Source organism: Pelodiscus sinensis, chromosome 2 (assembly GCF_052426305.1).
Source record: "Pelodiscus sinensis isolate ZL-2025 chromosome 2, ASM5242630v1, whole genome shotgun sequence".
Classification (NCBI taxonomy): domain Eukaryota; kingdom Metazoa; phylum Chordata; order Testudines; family Trionychidae; genus Pelodiscus; species Pelodiscus sinensis.
In genome coordinates, this window is record NC_143053.1 from 48,084,544 (window position 1) to 48,101,458 (window position 16,915).

The 16,915-nt window shown below is 44.4% G+C and overlaps 1 protein-coding gene across 3 annotated transcripts in view; it reads right to left on the reverse strand.

Moving 5' to 3' along the window:
- The window catches only part of LOC102449893 (carbonic anhydrase 13), a 33,836-nt gene extending 21,421 nt beyond the window's left edge, over window positions 1-12,415 (reverse strand). For all 3 annotated transcript variants that reach the window (XM_006112984.5, XM_075920445.2, XM_075920443.2), the window contains exon 1: window positions 12,263-12,415. In XM_006112984.5, the coding sequence (XP_006113046.1) occupies window positions 12,263-12,293 (31 nt within the window). In that variant the 5' untranslated portion in view covers window positions 12,294-12,415. The remainder of the gene's footprint in view (window positions 1-12,262) is intronic.
- Window positions 12,416-16,915: the final 4,500 nt, after the last annotated feature.

Sequence of the window (16,915 nt, forward strand, 5' to 3'; positions counted from 1 at the left end):
ATTACCAAAATAAAACTCTCTTTAATGTCACTTATCTGCTGCAAGTATTCTAACAGGATAGGGCAGGGGTTCTCAAACTTTGTAATACCGCGACACCCTAAAATTCTAAATGAATTTGTGACCCCCCCCCCCACCCTCACTGCTCCACGAGTAAAGGGGGAGTTGGGGGCAGTGGAGCTGGCCAGGGGAGATCGGGCAGGGGAACGGGCCGGTGGGAAGTAGGGCTGGCGGGGCGGGGGGGGAGGCGGGTTGGGTGCAGCGGGGTTGGCTGGGGGACATTGGGAGGAGGAGGGGAGGACTGGCCACCAGAAGCAGGGCTGGAGGGGGCAGCAGGGCTGGCTTGGCAAGATTGGGAGGAGAAGTGGAGGAGAACCGGCCGGCCAGGAGGGGATTGGGGGAGTGCGAAGTGGCCAGCGGTGAGCGGGACTGACCCGGGCACGTGCAGATCCCAGGGGGCTGCCCGTCTTGCGCATAGTCCCGGCGAAGCGCGAGTGAGTTCTGCTGTGGCTCCACCACACACTTGACCAGCGTTCAGAAGCACGGACAGGGCTTCCCCTCCTCCCCAAGGTGTCACTGCAACCAGAGGCTCTCAGCGCTGATAGCGCCCTGCCTCCCAGCCACTCCCCCTACCTCTGACAGGCTTCCGTCGGGCGCCCAGCTAGAAATCTAGAAAATACCGGACACTGCACATGTCTGGTATTTTCTCAATTTTTTTACTAGACTGTCCCAACCCCCCAAAAAAACAGACTGTCCTGCGACCCCCATGGGGGTCACGACCCACAGTTTGATAGGGTATAAGGTGGCTTTGGCTAAAACATGGTAGAGTAACACTTGTTGCTTTGGCGGATGACGCTTATGCAGAGACAAGCGAAGTACTTCCCTTCTCATTCTTCAGGATACCTCTCTCCAGCATTTGTTACCTTGGATCAAATTCTCTTATCCCACCAGCTGCAGAGGTGGACAGAGATTCCTTGAAATAGCTCAGCTTATACTTCTGTGGTCAGGGGAAATTATGGGCCATCCATCCTTAGAGCCCTCACGAGTGGAATCCCATGACAGTCAGTCCTCCATTCCCTCCCCTATTTTATTCAGTGACGAGCCAATGGATGAGATGGTGGGGCTACACAGGTTAAAGTGTCAACAGTATACAGAAGACATTACACTCTTTATCTCCTTTATGAACAGCATCATCTCTCAGTATTCTCTGTGGTTAGCCAATATCTGCATATGGAAGGAGCACAAATGGCTTAAAATTAATCCAGGAAAGACTAAGGTGATGTACTAAGAGGAAATCATTTTGAGGAACTTGTTTCCTCTGTAACCGCATTCTACGTCTATTATTACAGGCATCTGCTCTCAAAGGGTATGTCTATGCTGCACCATAACTTGAAATAAGATACACAATTTGAATTACACAAATTGCGTATCTTATTTTAATGCTATTTTGAAATAGTTTATTTTGTCAGACAGCGCCAAATTTTGAAATAGGGCGCTATTCCCAAACATCCCTTACTCCTTGTAGAATGAGGGTTATAGGGACATCGGAATGGCGAGCCCAAAATAATGGGCTTGTTGTGAAGACGCAGGATAGCTATTTCCATTAAATAGTGTTGCAGTGAAGACATACCCAAGTTGTTAAGTCTGTCTATTGCTTGAGGTCCTTTAGGACTCCTCAGTGCTACCATAAGCCCAAGCTGAGACTGGGAGCAGTCTCACACAAACAAACAATAAAGACCAGAATTTTATATCCCATCCTGTCACTATCAGAATTAGGCACAACAATACAATCATTTATAACTTTTTGATATTACAGTTTGTTATACAGGCTTGATAGAATTTGATTTTACATATTATTTTGACAGATAATACCAATGTTTAATTTTAAGCTTAACAATTTTTATCTATTTAAATGTTCACAGTTGCATAAAACTGTGGAATCAACATCAGACGTAAAATATATACAAAGTAAACATATTTAAATCGAACTCTAATTCTCAACCAGAATTTTTCTTATGTGCCTATCTGTAAATTTCAGTTATTATACATGAAAATATTTTTCAGCAATTTGTCTATGTATTGTGAAAACAGATATTTACTAACATTAGTGATAAAAATACAAGTCTTCCCAAACTATATACAGGAATAAAGCCACACACACTGGAAAAGTTCCAACTGGTATAAAAAGCAGCAGCCCATCTATATAATAACACAGGTGATGATACACTTGATGCACTGTTGCCTATTCAATAGAGAGGCCAGTATGAGATTTCTGTCCCAATAATCAAAGTTCTCTTCATGCCTGGTCTTAGCTACTTAGAAATACCCCCTTTCATTCAAAATGATTAATCAGTGGGGCAGATGCATGCATACTAGGGATGTTAAATATCAGTTAATTGAATAGTCAATTAACCTCATGAAATCTTATCACTCACTCGACTATTCTATAATTCCCAGGGGTGAGGCTGGCAGTCAGTATACACCAGCCCCACTTCCTAGGAACCCCCTGCCACTCCGTGCTGCTGTCTCTGTATCAAGGCAGCAGCATGGGGTGCCAGGCTGGAGCTGGTGCAGGAGGAGAGCCAATTTAAAAACCAGCTCCCCTTCCAGACCAGCTGCCTGTTGCCCCATGCTGCTGCCTCTGATACAGAGGCAGCAGCGCAGGGTGGCAGCATCCCCTGTCCAGGGGAGTAGGTCTGAGCTTCAGAACACGGTGCAATCCAGAACTGAGCTGGGCTGCCTGCCCACCTGGCTCCTAACAGACTTTAAATGCAGAGCCACAGCAGGGGTAGGTCCTGGCCCCGGTGCAAGCCAGAACTGAGTCGGACTGCTGGCCAGCCTACTAAAAAATTCACTAACTAGTGGAGGGGGAAATGCGTGTAGTCTATAGCATTAACTAATAAATTTTGCTTATTGGTTAATCAACTATATTATTACTTCCCCAATGCATAGTGGAGACAATATATTCCTAGGAGCTGGAGCTAGACTGCAGAATTTGTGGTTAAGAAAACTAACCACGGATTTCACAGAATTCACAATTAAACATCAAGCTCATCTTTTTAATTTGTCTTTCCTTCAATAACAGCTTCGTATATCCACATAAAAAACAAACACACAATACTATTTCTCTTTCAGACTAGAAACAAATGTTGCTGCAGCTCCAGCAGGCACAGCGGAGGGAGGGGTGTATGTCCCCCCGGCTGGGGCAGATCTAGGTTTGTCTGCCCCCTGCAGCCCTCAGCCAGAGTGAGGAATACAGAAAACTGTGCACTTTTCCCTTGCTCCCTGACATAGAACAGCCAACAATGTTCCCCTATCAGTAGGGGGACGGAGGGGCTTCAGCTCCCCCTGCCTTCTCTAAAGGATACCTGGGGTGAAGGAATGGGGCAGGAGTAATCTCAGGGGGGCTCATCCCCAGCCAGCCCCTTTCACCTGCCTGGTGACTGTCTCTTTTTTATATAGCTTTATGAAAAGCAATCCTGTTCCAGGCACATCCCATTTTCCTAGCACAACGAAACCCTTACTTACCCTGCTGTAAATTATAAGAGGAAGCTGCATACCAAATTTGGTGATCCTACTTCTTACTGTGTAGGAGGAGTTCTTGAACAAACAGAAGAACACATTCACCGACACACGGACTCTGTCAAATATATAACAGACTCTCTCTAATATATATAGTAAATATTAATAATTTCTAATTTGTAAATAGTTTTAGGCATTTGACTACAAACATAACAAAACTAGATTAATAATTTATTTTGAAATTCTTTACTTACAACTACTTAATCCTTATGTGGGAAAGAATTTCCTTGTGAATTATTGGACCTCTCTGGGCTTGTGACAAATAAATAGGTGTATTACTTATGTATTTGGCACTGTGCAAGCACTTTTGAAAAACTGTGTTTAGTCCTTGTGTGCAAAATTCAAGAACAAAGCTGATAAATTGGAGAGGGGTCAGAGAAGAACCATGAAAATGTGAGGGAGATTGGAAATCATGTCCTGTAGTGAGAGGAGCTCAATGTATGTAATTTAACAAAGAGAAGATTAAGGAGAAACTAGTTCACAATCTGTAGGTACACTCATTGGAAGCAAAAATTTGATAACTAGCTCTTTAATCTAGCAAACAAATATAAAACAAAATCCGAAAATGGCTAAAAGTTGAAGCTAGACAAATTCAGAGTGGAAACAAGGCATATATTTTCAGAGTAACTCGCCAAGGATTGTGGTGAATTCTCCATCACTGGCAATCCAGATTGGATGCTTTTCTAAAAGATAGGTCATAGTTCAAACAGAAATTCTTTCAGGAAATCATACAGCCTGTACTATGCAGGAGTTCAGATTAGATGTTACAGAAGTACCTTCTGGCTTTAGAAAATATGAAAGGGTTTGATCCTGCAATTCTTATTAAAAATAGGTTTGATACAATAAATAAATGGAACAGTGCAAGGCTTTAGCTCAGGGAGGGCCAACCCATTAAACAAAGAGAGCCAAAACAGTGGCGGAAAAAAATGCGAAGTCTCCCCAGAATTATCAAGCACAAAAAAAAAAAAAAGGAGGCTGCCTCTTTAAGACAGCCGCCATCTTGGGCACCATTTTTAAAACCCCGCAGCTCCAACCTGGGGTGCGGAGCCAGCGGGGACTATTTTGGAGGGGTGCAGGAGTGGCTTCGCGAGCCGCACTTTTGGGGGGCAAGAGCCGCATGCGGCTCACGAGCCGCGGGTTGACCACAGCTGCTTTAGCTAGTTGTGCATAGGGTTGCCAGATGGTTGAAACAAAAATACGGAACCCCCCTCCCCAAAAAAAAACACAGAGAAAAAATTCTGTTGAAGGAAAAAAAAGGGGGGAGAGACCAAAGTTGCTGAGGAAAAAAAAAAGACTCCAAGACCATTTTGTGCCGGCAGCCTTGCAGAACCAGGTAAGCATGGAGGCTGGGGGCTGGAGGTGTTGGGAGCCAGGGGGGGTGTCAAGGGAGGGGGAGGCAAGTTGCTGCTCAGTTTAAATCTCTGTGGTAATCACAGGGATAGGATCACTGCTAGAGTTACCAGGTAGTCATTTAAAAAAAAAATACCAGACACACTTTATGGGGAGAGGAGGGAGAAGGACTGGCTGGGAGGGGAGTGGTGCTGGCCGGGAAGAGGGACCAGAAAACAGAGCTAACGGGAGGCAACGGGGCTAGCTGGAGGATATGGGGGCCTGACGGGAAGCAGGGCTGGTTGGTGGGGAGGAGGGGTCGGGGGGAATGGGGCTGGCCATGGGATATCAGGGGAGAGGGGGCGGCCGAGGGAGCTCAGGAGAAGGGGAGAACTGGCCACGAGAAGCAGGGCTGGCGGGGGGTGCAGCAGTGCTGGCCGGGGAAGATCCAGAGCAGGAACCGGCCAGCGGGACGCAAAGCTGGCAGTGGGGATGGGGGGGGGGGGGGGGACTGACCAGGGAAGATCCGGAGCAGGAACCGGCCAGCGGGACGCAGAGCTGGCGGAGGGGGCAGGGAGCGAATCAGCTAGCGGGGAGCAGGACTGACCCGGGTTGTGCAGTTCCTAGGGCACTCCCGTCCTGTGCGATTCATTCTGGCAGCAGCTCCACCACGCACTTGACCAGCGCACAGGAGCATGGACTTGGCTGCCCCTCCTCCTCCTCACATGCAACCAGGGCTCCCAACGCTGATCGCGCCCCGCCTCCCAGTCACTCCCCCTGCCCCTGCCAGGTTTCCGTCTGGCGCCCAGCCAGAAAACCGGGAAAATCTGGATTTTTTTACCGGACAGAGGGCCCCAAAAGCAGACTGTCCGGTCGAAAACTGGACACCTGGCAGCCCGTGCAGCCAAAAGTTTACTTTGGTTTACAAGAAAATGTGAAGACATATGTAACAGATAGGCATCTGCTTTTGTACTTTTCATAAATCCAGATTTTATTTGTTTGCTTCAGCTGCTTTTACACCACTCCAAGTGACACAAAGCAACCATAAACTTGGGCTTTTCAGTGAATCTGGCTAGAAGGTCAAAATGTTTTAGCCTTTATTTTTTCTTATTTTTACAATTTTGTAAGCCATTTACATTAGGGATGTTAAATATTGATTCATTGAATAGTCGAGTAACCTCACAAATTCTTATCGGTTAGTCGATTATTCTATAGTACCCAGGGACAGGCCCAGCAGCCAGCGTGCTCCATCCCCACTCTGGGGAGCTCCCTGCCACTTAGCGTACCAGAGGCAGCTCTCTCACTGTATCAGAGGCAGCAGCCACTCACTCATCTTATCAGCCACTCACTCGCTCACTGTATCAGAGGCAGCAGCATGGGATGCCAGGTGGGAGATGGGTTTGCGAGGGGAGCCAGTTTAAAAACCAGCTTCCCTCACGGGATCCAGCACGAGCTGCAACCAAGCCAGGCTTCCTGCCTGCCCAGCTCTTAATACACTTTAAATGCAGAGCTACAGCAGGGATAGGTCCCAGACCCATCGCAAGCCAGGACTGAGCCAGGGTTCTGGTCAGCCTGCTAAAAATTTACTTGCAAGGGTGGGGGAAAGGGGCCCGAAATGCATGTAGTCTGTATTAACCTATACGCTTTTGCTTACTGATTAATCGACTACACTTTTACATCCCTAATTTAAATGGTCTGTCAATATATTTACATAACTGCTATGGATATCGTGCCTGATAAGCCTACAACTGAATCACATATGAAATGATGGAATAGATATACATGATGGCCAAAGTCATTGCTCAGTGCAAGTAGGTGGGATTACCTTGCAGTTACTTCATTCTTTTCTGAGGCTTGGTCTTGGTCTACACAAAGAACTTATGTGGATATAACTATGTTGCCGAAGGATGTGGAAAATCTGCACCCCTGAATGATGCACTTAGACTGACCTAATCCCCAGGGGACACAGCACTGTATCGACAGGAAGGTTTCTCCCATTGACATAACTACGGCCTTTCAGGGAAGTGGATTAACTACAGCAATAGGAGAAGAACTCATGTTGGCGTAACTAGCATCTTCTGTAGGTGCCACACCGGAGCAGCTGCAACCGTGCAGTGTTGTAAGTATAGTCAAGCCCTGTCAGAGAAATCCCAGAGAGCATTTTGTTAAGAATCCCAGAGACTGTTAAACAAGCAGATAGCAACAGTGGCCAAGATGTTTCCCCCTCAATCTGAAGGTTTCATTCCTTTATCTCGGATGCAGAGCTCACTATACGTCCCCCATGTCTTTGTCACTTCAAGACTAGGCTATTGCAATTCTCCAATCCGTACAGGGCTACACCCTGTATCAACTTGGAAACTGCAACTCGTGAAGAGGGCAGCCATGCACTTGTTAAGAGATTTTGCTCACCCTGATGAATTCATGATACCAGTGCTCCAAAATCTCCTCTGGCTCCCTGCTGGTTTTTAGATGGAGTTAAATGTGGTAGCTTTCACCTATTAAGCCCTAACTGATGAGGGACTTAACTATCAGAGATATAGGCATTTGGGGGGCAAGGTCCAGACGAGGGTATAGATTTATATTTATTGACATGGATTAGTGCTTTGCAGGAGCTGAGTTCAGGATATTCAGTGTGTGAACTGGCTTATTTTATACAGAGTAAGACCATTGGTTAGTACTGGGTTTACATCTTCGATTATTTGTACAAAGCAACTATGGCTTGGTTTTCTCTCCCACAAAAACTTAACTATTGAAGTTACAGAATATCACAGTGCTCTGAAAAAATATCATTTTGAAGGAATGCTAGCACTAAACAAAATAAATTGTTAAAAATGCAGAGTTTAGCATGTACTTTTCAAACAAGATACTGAAATTAACTTATGTTATGGGGGCACTGAAAAACTCAAACACTCTTATTACTTTATTCACAACAGTTTCATTTTAACTGTGACGCCCAAACCTCTTTAATCCTAAAATGGCTTCAATGACTTTATAACTTACACTACACATACAAACATATTCCAAATTAAAGAAATAGCACAGTAAAGGTAACCAGGCCCCATTTGTCAGTAAGGCCCAAATCCTGTCAAAAGCTGAGACCACCTTATTTATGTAGGGTGTGCTTAGCATCTTACAGGACTGAGCCTTATTAAGTATCACTACTGTGCCTCCCTATATTAACCAGATGCCTACATCATCAAATAAGAACTCTTACAAGAAAAAAACAAAGATTAGTGTGATAAAGTGACACTCCCAGTATTACTGATATATGTATATTGGGTAATCTGTGCTGACCATTTTATCCACCTGGATATAGTGTATATCTGTAGCTATATAGCATAGCAATGAGTATATTGTATCTGTTTATTTATATACTGAAACATGTAATGCTTAAAAAAATTCATTTGCTCTCCCAAGCTATGTCAACACTGCACACTTATTTCAAAATAACAGAGTGCACGTCTACATAGCAAGCCTGTTATTTCAAAATAATTTTGAAATAATGGGATTCTTACTCTGATTTCTGTAACCCTCATTTCACGAGGAGTCAGGGAAGTTGAATGAAAAGTGTTCTTCCTTTGACTGCCTGCTGTGTAGACAGCGCCAAAAGCCGAGTTAAGCTATTTCAACTTCAGCTATGCAATTAACATAGCTGAAGTTGCATATCTTAACTCAACTTTAACCTGCAGTGTAGAAGTACCCTCAGTGATGAGCAAAAACCTTCCCCGGCAGGTGGCACCTGAGCCATCAATTTGTTCAGACAGAAACTTTCACTTTTTAAAAAAAGCTTTCATCATTATGGTTGCAAGGATTTCATTCAAAATGTGAACTGAATGTAAACCACTGCAGTAAACCTTCCTGAATCTGCAGGGAGACAGCTCTTTGCTGCTCTTCAAACAGAAACTTTGGCAAGTAGCAGCACGCTGCTATTTGAAAAGCAGCAAAAACACTAAAGCTGGCTCCTTGCAGAATCAGGAATATAAAGCTGCAGTAGCAGAATGAAAAGACAACCAGTTTATAGAAAATACTCAGACTCGTATAGAGCAGTGAAATGGTCAAGAATCATATCAATTTCATACTTCCTCTGCTTAGCAAAGCTCTGAGCAAGAGCAGAGACGGGCAAAGAAGAATCATAAAAAGATGGGGAATTAGAAAGTGTTGCTAGGGCAGAATAGATTAGAAGTACGTAGTTGCTAGGGCAGAGTAGATCAGTGGATATCACCTCTGCTCCCACTGAGGCTGAATGGATGAATTAATGAAGATCTGCCTGTGTAGCAAGAGTGGGGAGCTTTCAAGGGGGGTAGAAGAGAGAGAATCTTGAAGGGGCAAAGGGTGTGTGGAGTTTCAAGTTTATCAGTCCTCAACAGAGCCGGATAGGAGAAACTGGTGCCTCCACAGGTTCCAGGGTCAGAAACCTGAGAGAAATTCCAACACCCTCCCTTTTTCCCAGAAACTGTGAGGGTGGAGGGGGAGGAGAATGAGGGTATCTTATCTGGACCTAGCAGGTGGGGCCCAGAACCTTGTTTTTCAGATCTGATGCTTCAGCAAGGAGGTGTTGTCATTCGTTATTCAATGGGGCATGAGGAAAGAGCGGGAGAATATAGAGTATAATATATAACAATAACAAAACTAATAATTTTTAAATTGCCACATTTCAACATCTCCCAACTATTCTGAAAAGTATATTCCCACAAAAGTTTCAGAAGCGTAGCCATGTTAGTCTGTAACTGAAAAAAAAAAAAAAACCTTAAAAACAATGACTATTTCCACAAATACAGAGAAAAAAAAAGAGGCAGGGAAAGAAGACAGAGACTTGCATAGCAATTCCTCCTGACTGCCTATCTATAAAAGATATAATAGCCAGATAGCTACACTTTTATACTCCTCATTTTACCTATTAGCAGGGGACCATTTTCAGGATTTTTAAAGTTTTATTTATTTTATTAGGGCTGCCTCTCTTCATGAATTCACTGAAAAAATCTTGAATTCTCCTTTCACTTATGCTTGTGTCAGTCAGAAGTCCACTGAAGTCATTTGCCATTACAGATGGGAGAAAAAACAATCCCCCAAGATTAACAAATGAACCTTGATAGTTCAAAAAAGAATGATAATATTGAGAGAAATCTGAAAATGTTTGAAAAAATCACAAGCCCATTCACCAGTGGTAAGCTGAAAGAGGTCAAATTTCACTCTTAAAGGTGTAAATACTGAGCAACTCTGATTTCAATGGAAGCATTTGGGATTTACATCTCTGTAACTGGAGAACTTATCTGATAGCTACAATTAACTCGTCACTTTAAAAATATAGCTGATGTTGACTGTCCCTATTCAAATTAAAGAAGCATCATTCTAGCAGGAATATGTTTGAATACTTTTGTAGGAACAATTGTATTACTTAGCCATTAACCAATAACACTTTCTCATGGATCACAGTACAGGCAGTCCCCGACTTACGCGGATCGGACTTATGTCGGATCCGCACTTACGAACGGGGCTTTTCTCGCCCCGGAGCTCATGGGCGGCGGATCGCCACCCGTGTCCTCCGGGGCCAGAAAAGCTTCTCCCGGTCTCCCTAGTCTGCTGGGGGGGTCCAGCAAAGCCGCTGGACCCCCCCAGCAGACCAGGGGGACATGAGCAAAGCCGCCCAGGCGGCGGGGGTCCCGCCGCCTGGGCAGTTTTGCTCGGGTCTCCCTGGTCTGCTGGGGGGAGGGGCCGCAGCTAGTGCGCCCCCCCCCCCAGCAGACCAGGCTTTTGTTGCGGGACACCTCGGATAGAGCAGCTGGGGTGCTGCCGGGTTGGTCCTGTGGGAACCTACCAGGCAGCGCCCCGGCTGTTCTGTCCCAGGCTCCAGATTCAGCAGCTGTTGAAACTGATCAGGCTGATTCCAGGAAGCTGGGGGCAGAGCAACTCTGCCTCTGGCTTCCTGTAGTCAGCCCCTGGTCAGTTTCAGTGGCAGCAGCTGAATCTGGAGCCAGTTCTGACTTACATACAAATTCAACTTAAGAACAAACCTATAGTCCCTATCTTGTACGTAACCCGGGGACTGCCTGTATACACTAAAACAGTCCCAACTTTCAATGTTCTGTCATTTATCTGCACATGCAACTCAGCCTGCTACATATTCTTTTGAGTTATGCTCCATGTAGCAAAACCTTCTTACAAACACAGCAGTTGCCAAAATCATTTTTGAAGTATAAAGTTCTGTAAGAGATCAAAGAACATCTTCACTGTTTGTGTATCTAGTTTTGACAACCATCAGCCACTCGCAATCTGTCAGTGCATCATCTGGATAACTCTTCTCATATGAAAGAAACAGTTACTGTCACCGAATCACTGCACAATATATTTTTTTCTTTTTATAGGGGTATATTTTGCCATGCCTCACTCAACAAGTAGCGGAAATTGTTTTAGTGGATTTTAGTGGAGATCTTCACAGAGTAAAACATTGCTCATCTCCACTAAAGAGGGCAGATTCTGGCTTTTAGAGTTTTGGTGCTTTGATACCACATTCATAACAAATATGAACCAATGATTGACTGACTGATAGATGTAGAAGCAAAAAGCAGACTGCTGGGAAGCTGGCATTTCTTTTACAAGCACTTTCTTAGCAGTGCTAAATAGGAAAAAACAAAAATTAATGCTGCAAAAATATGAGGGGGAATCAAAATTCCTACTGAATAGATTCTAAAGGTATTTAAAGTTATAATTTAGCAGCTATAAATATATACTTCCAAGTGCAAACGTTTGCAATTGACCATTAACATGAAGAACTATTCTAAATAAAGCCAGTTGGTATATTTCCACTAACAGTTTTAACAGCGCTTGATAACAAGACAATATTTCTTATTAAGGGATGAAACCCCTTATCTCCCAAGAGCAACAATACTCGTTTGCTAAGAAAAAAACCCTGCCTAAGTCCCACTTTAAAGCCTAATTGTTTGAGCCAAAGGTTCTGTTGCACTAACACTGCCTGGCACTAGGATCGGCCTCTCTCCCGTGGCATAAAAGAAACCCTCCCATATGGAGCCGCTCCCAAGCGGGACATCTGTTTGCTGCTAATAGCCAGAACAGCGATCGACTCAAGGACCATTAGTGGGGCAGACCCAGGAAAGCTTTTCAACCTGCTAACTAAGCTCAGGCACCACATTTCCTCTGCTCTCACCGGCAGCTTCCCCACAGCTTCGTCCCCTACACTTCCCAGCGCCCGCACTCAGCCTCCTGCTCCTCGCACCCCCCACTGGAGAGGGCGAAAAGTTGGAGCAAACTCTTGATGCAACCCCGACTGCTGCCCATCCAAGGTTGGCTCCTCTCACTTGGGCTCGTCCCCTACCCCCCTCAGGAGCTGTCCCCTCACCATTGTGCTCGTCGTAGCCCCAGTGCAGCATGGCCACGTCCCTGCTAGTTGGCGAGGAGCAGAAGGTCTGGCTGGCCGGAGCGAGGCGCGGGACGCTCTTGAAAGAGGCAGGCGGCTCCCAGACGCGCAGGGACTGATAAAGGCTGGTTGAGCCCGGGGAGTGGCCACGCGCCGCTTGGGGGGGTAGGGCCCCAACCAGCGCACAGTCACGCTCACATTGCTCGAGTTGCATCCACTAGGATTGGGATTCCAACCACTGATGGGATCATTTGTTCCTATTCATCAGAGACGGGCCTGAACACAAACCCAGGACCTGAAAAAGGCCAACCTTGGGACGAGTTCAGATCTGGCTCCAAACCTTGCGGCTCCCGTCTCCACCATTAATAGTGGCACTTTTGACAGAGGAGATTTGCTTGCTGTCTAATGTTGTTAGGGGATAAGTGTCAGCACATGGTGCTCAGCATTTGGCCTGTTCAGGCTCCTCACTCATGCATCCAGATAAGCCCCAGTCCTTCAACTGTATCCAGGTAGGTGCAGAGCTCTGCCTGCATAGCTCCAATTGCAGACCTGGGCTTCAAACAGAACAGAACGAGTAGCAAACTGATCTCAACTCAGTCAAAGGCTCGAAAGCCTCGAAAGCCTCTCCTGTCAAAAACGAGAGAGAGTCAAGAAAACACCTAGGCTATGTCTACACTGGCGCGATCTTGCGCCAAAGCGGCCGCTCTTGTGCAAAAACTTGCTGCCTGTCTACACTGGTCATGTATTCTTGCGCAAGTAAATTGCTGTTCTACTGTATAAAATCAGGGCTTCTTGCGCAAGAACTATGATGTTCCTGCTCGGGAATAAGCCCTCTTGTGCAACTGTTCTTGCGCAAGAGGCCAGTGTAGACAGGCAACATTAATTTCTTGCACAAGAAAGCCCTATGGTTAAAATGGCCATCAGAGCTTTCTTGCACAAAAGAATGTCCACACTGGCATGGATGCTCTTGCGCAAAAGCACATCTCTTGTGCAAAAGCACATGCCAGTGTAGACGCTCTCTTCTGGAAGAGTTTTTGCACAAGAACTCTTCCGCAAAAGAGTTCTTGCACAAGAAGCTGCTAGTGTAGATGTAGTCCTAAATTATAACACTGGCAAAAGGCGTTGTAACTATCTATGAATGTTATGACCCTAATCACCAGAGTATCTGAGCATACCTCAAGTATTTAAAAATAGAAGTAATCTGTCTGTCTTCCTTTTCAGGCCAGTAAAGGGGCAGTGTGGGGTGTGGGGTGTATCTTATAAGGGGTTAGGTGTTAGTTTTTAGCAAGTGTGTAGTGCTGTTCTGCTGAAGGGAGGAAAAGTGAGGCAGCAGCTTTTAGTAAATATGTGGCATAGACATTTCTCAGTTGTTAAGGGCCAAAATGTGCTATTAACACATCTGACAGCATGTTCCCAAGTTTTCAGAAATCTGTTTATTCATATAATTCACCATGAACACCTGGCCCTGCCAGGTGCAGCTTCATCTCTTATGCCACCTCCATGGTTCAAGACAATGACATAAATAAAATTGCTGAATAAATTGAGGATAAATAACTAAAGGATATTTTACTATACCCAAAAATGCACATTAGCAAACACTAACTATAGAAATAAGGCATCATACCTGTGAATTACAAAATGTACTGTAAAGACTGGCTGCTCTTGTCTTATGTCAACATTGACTGGTTGGACAGCCATCAAACTAGTATACTAGAATATTACATTGGGGAATACCTGTGGTGCCTGAAATGGAACACATGGAACCTATGCATATTGCTCCAACTGTTCTCTTTGAGCCCCAGCCATTTTCACATACAATTTCCATTAATAGTAGTCAGCATGAGTTCGGAGTGAGTCAAGATTGTAGAAACAAGCCCAGGACAATCAGCAGAGGCATTAGCCATACATCTTGCCTTTTATCAGCACAATGGCAGGTATTGTGGGCCTCCACTGTTTGTAATAGTGTGGCTGTGCCTGTGTTAAGTTGTATTTTCTAGAAATCATCTGTTTTACAGCAGCCAAAAGTGTGCTAGGAACTTTACAATAACAAAGATTAGAAGATGTCAGCCTTGAAGAGCATACATTAAAATAGAAATCCTTTCTGCCAAATGAACATAAGAAATGCTGTCTATAAATGAGGTGGCACTCTGTAGTGTATGACATTGTATATCATTCTGCTTCATCACAAACAAACTTGTGCAAAAGCCTGCTGGAACAGCTGTTTAGTTGCTATGCACAACTACAGGTGCGGATTATGGATGACAGAGTAGGGATATCATATGCCCACTCTTTACCCCACATTTTGTAGCTTGTCCAATCCTCATCACTTACTTTTGTTAAATATGGTTCTGCAGGCTGCTGCTGCTACTGACCATAGAATTAGTTTTCACACTAGACAACACAGTTGATTTGTTAGTATAAACACTGAACATCATCTTTTCCTAGAGGTTGTATAGCCATTGTAACTGTATAAATGGGACTATATTAGAACCAAAGATACAGCCCAATCCTGAGCAGTGAGGTAAACACACAATTCTGTTGAGAGCAATGGTAGCTGAAGGTTGCTGGGTGCCAGGAAGTGCAAAATTGGCCTTATGTTCACACTACTCAAGTAAGTTCAATTTTAAGCAAGCTAAACATTCCTGTTCAAGCACTTAATCATACACATAGCTAGAACAGGTGATGCATACAGGATGGAAAATGGAACCAGAAATAAACTCAAGTGAGGCCTGACATGTAGGTATTGCTGATAATGTTTTTCACATTTTTTAAGCAAAAGACATTCATTTTTGAGAAACATAAACCAAAATGGGACCTGAGCCTGCAGAACAATCATAGAATCATAGAATCATAGAATCATAGGACTGGAAGGGACCTCGAGAGGTCATCGAGTCCAGCCCCCCGCCCTCAAGGCAGGATCAAGCTCCGTCTACACCATCCCTGACAGATGTCTATCTAACCTGTTCTTAAATATCTCCAGAGAGGGAGATTCCACCACCTCCCTTGGCAATTTATTCCAATATTTGACCACCCTGACAGTTAGGAATTTTTTCCTAATGTCCAATCTAAACCTCCCCTGCTGCACTTTAAGCCCATTACTCCTTGTCCTGTCCTCAGAAACCAAGAGGAACAAATTTTCTCCTTCCTCCTTGTGACACCCTTTTAGATATTTGAAAGCCGCTATCATGTCCCCCCTTAATCTTCTTTTTTCCAAACTAAACAAGCCCAGTTCATGAAGCCTGGCTTCATAGGTCATGTTCTCTAAACCTTTAATCATTCTTGTCGCTCTTCTCTGTACCCTTTCCAATTTCTCCACATCTTTCTTGAAATGTGGCGCCCAGAACTGGACACAGTACTCCAGCTGAGGCCTAACTAGTGTAGAGTAGAGCGGCAGAATGACTTCACGAGTTTTGCTTACAACACACCTGTTGATACAACCTAGAATCATATTTGCTTTTTTTGCAACAGCATCACACTGTTGACTCATATTCAACTTGTGGTCCACTATGACCCCTAGATCCCTTTCCGCCATGCTCCTTCCTAGACAGTCGCTTCCCATCTTGTATGTATGGAACTGATTGTTCCTTCCTAAGTGGAGCACTTTGCATTTCTCTTTATTAAACCTCATCCTGTTTACCTCTGACCATTTCTCTAACTTGCTAAGGTCATTCTGAATTATGTCCCTATCCTCCAAAGAAGTCGCAACCCCACCCAGTTTGGTATCATCTGCAAACTTAATAAGCGTACTCTCTATCCCAATATCTACATCATTGATGAAGATATTGAACAGTATGGGTCCCAAAACAGACCCTTGAGGAACTCCACTTGTTATCCCTTTCCAGCAGGATTTAGAACCGTTAACAACCACTCTCTGACTACGGTTATCCAGCCAATTATGCACCCACCTTATCGTGGCCCTATCTAAGTTATATTTGCCTAGTTTATCAATAAGAATATCATGCGAGACCGTATCAAATGCCTTACTAAAGTCTAGGTATATGACATCCACCGCTTCTCCCTTATCCACAAGGCTCGTTATCTTATCAAAGAAAGCTATCAGATTAGTTTGGCATGACTTGTTCTTCACAAACCCATGCTGGCTATTCCCTATCACTTTATTACCTTCCAAGTGTTTGCATATGATTTCCTTAATTACCTGCTCCATTATCTTCCCTGGGACAGACGTTAAACTGACCGGTCTATAGTTTCCTGGGTTGTTCTTATTCCCCTTTTTATAGATGGGCACAATATTTGCCCTTTTCCAGTCTTCTGGAATCTCCCCTGTCTGCCATGATTTTTCAAAGATCATAGCTAAAGGCTCAGATACCTCCTCTATCAGCTCCTTGAGTATCCTGGGATGCATTTCATCAGGACCTGGTGACTTGCTGACATCTAACTTTCCTAAGTGATTTTTAACTTGTTCTTTGTGTATCCTATGTAACAATGATTGCAGTGGGACCTGAGAGAGTTCAATATCCTACAATCTCACCCTCTTTTTAGCGCTGTGTGTGGTTGCATATCCAAACAGACCTGTATCTTTATAGAGCGCTCCAAAGACTATTTTCCTCACTTTGATGAATAACATTCTTAAATTGGAAATCTTTCATCTGGGAAGTAGCAAAAGGCATGAGAATT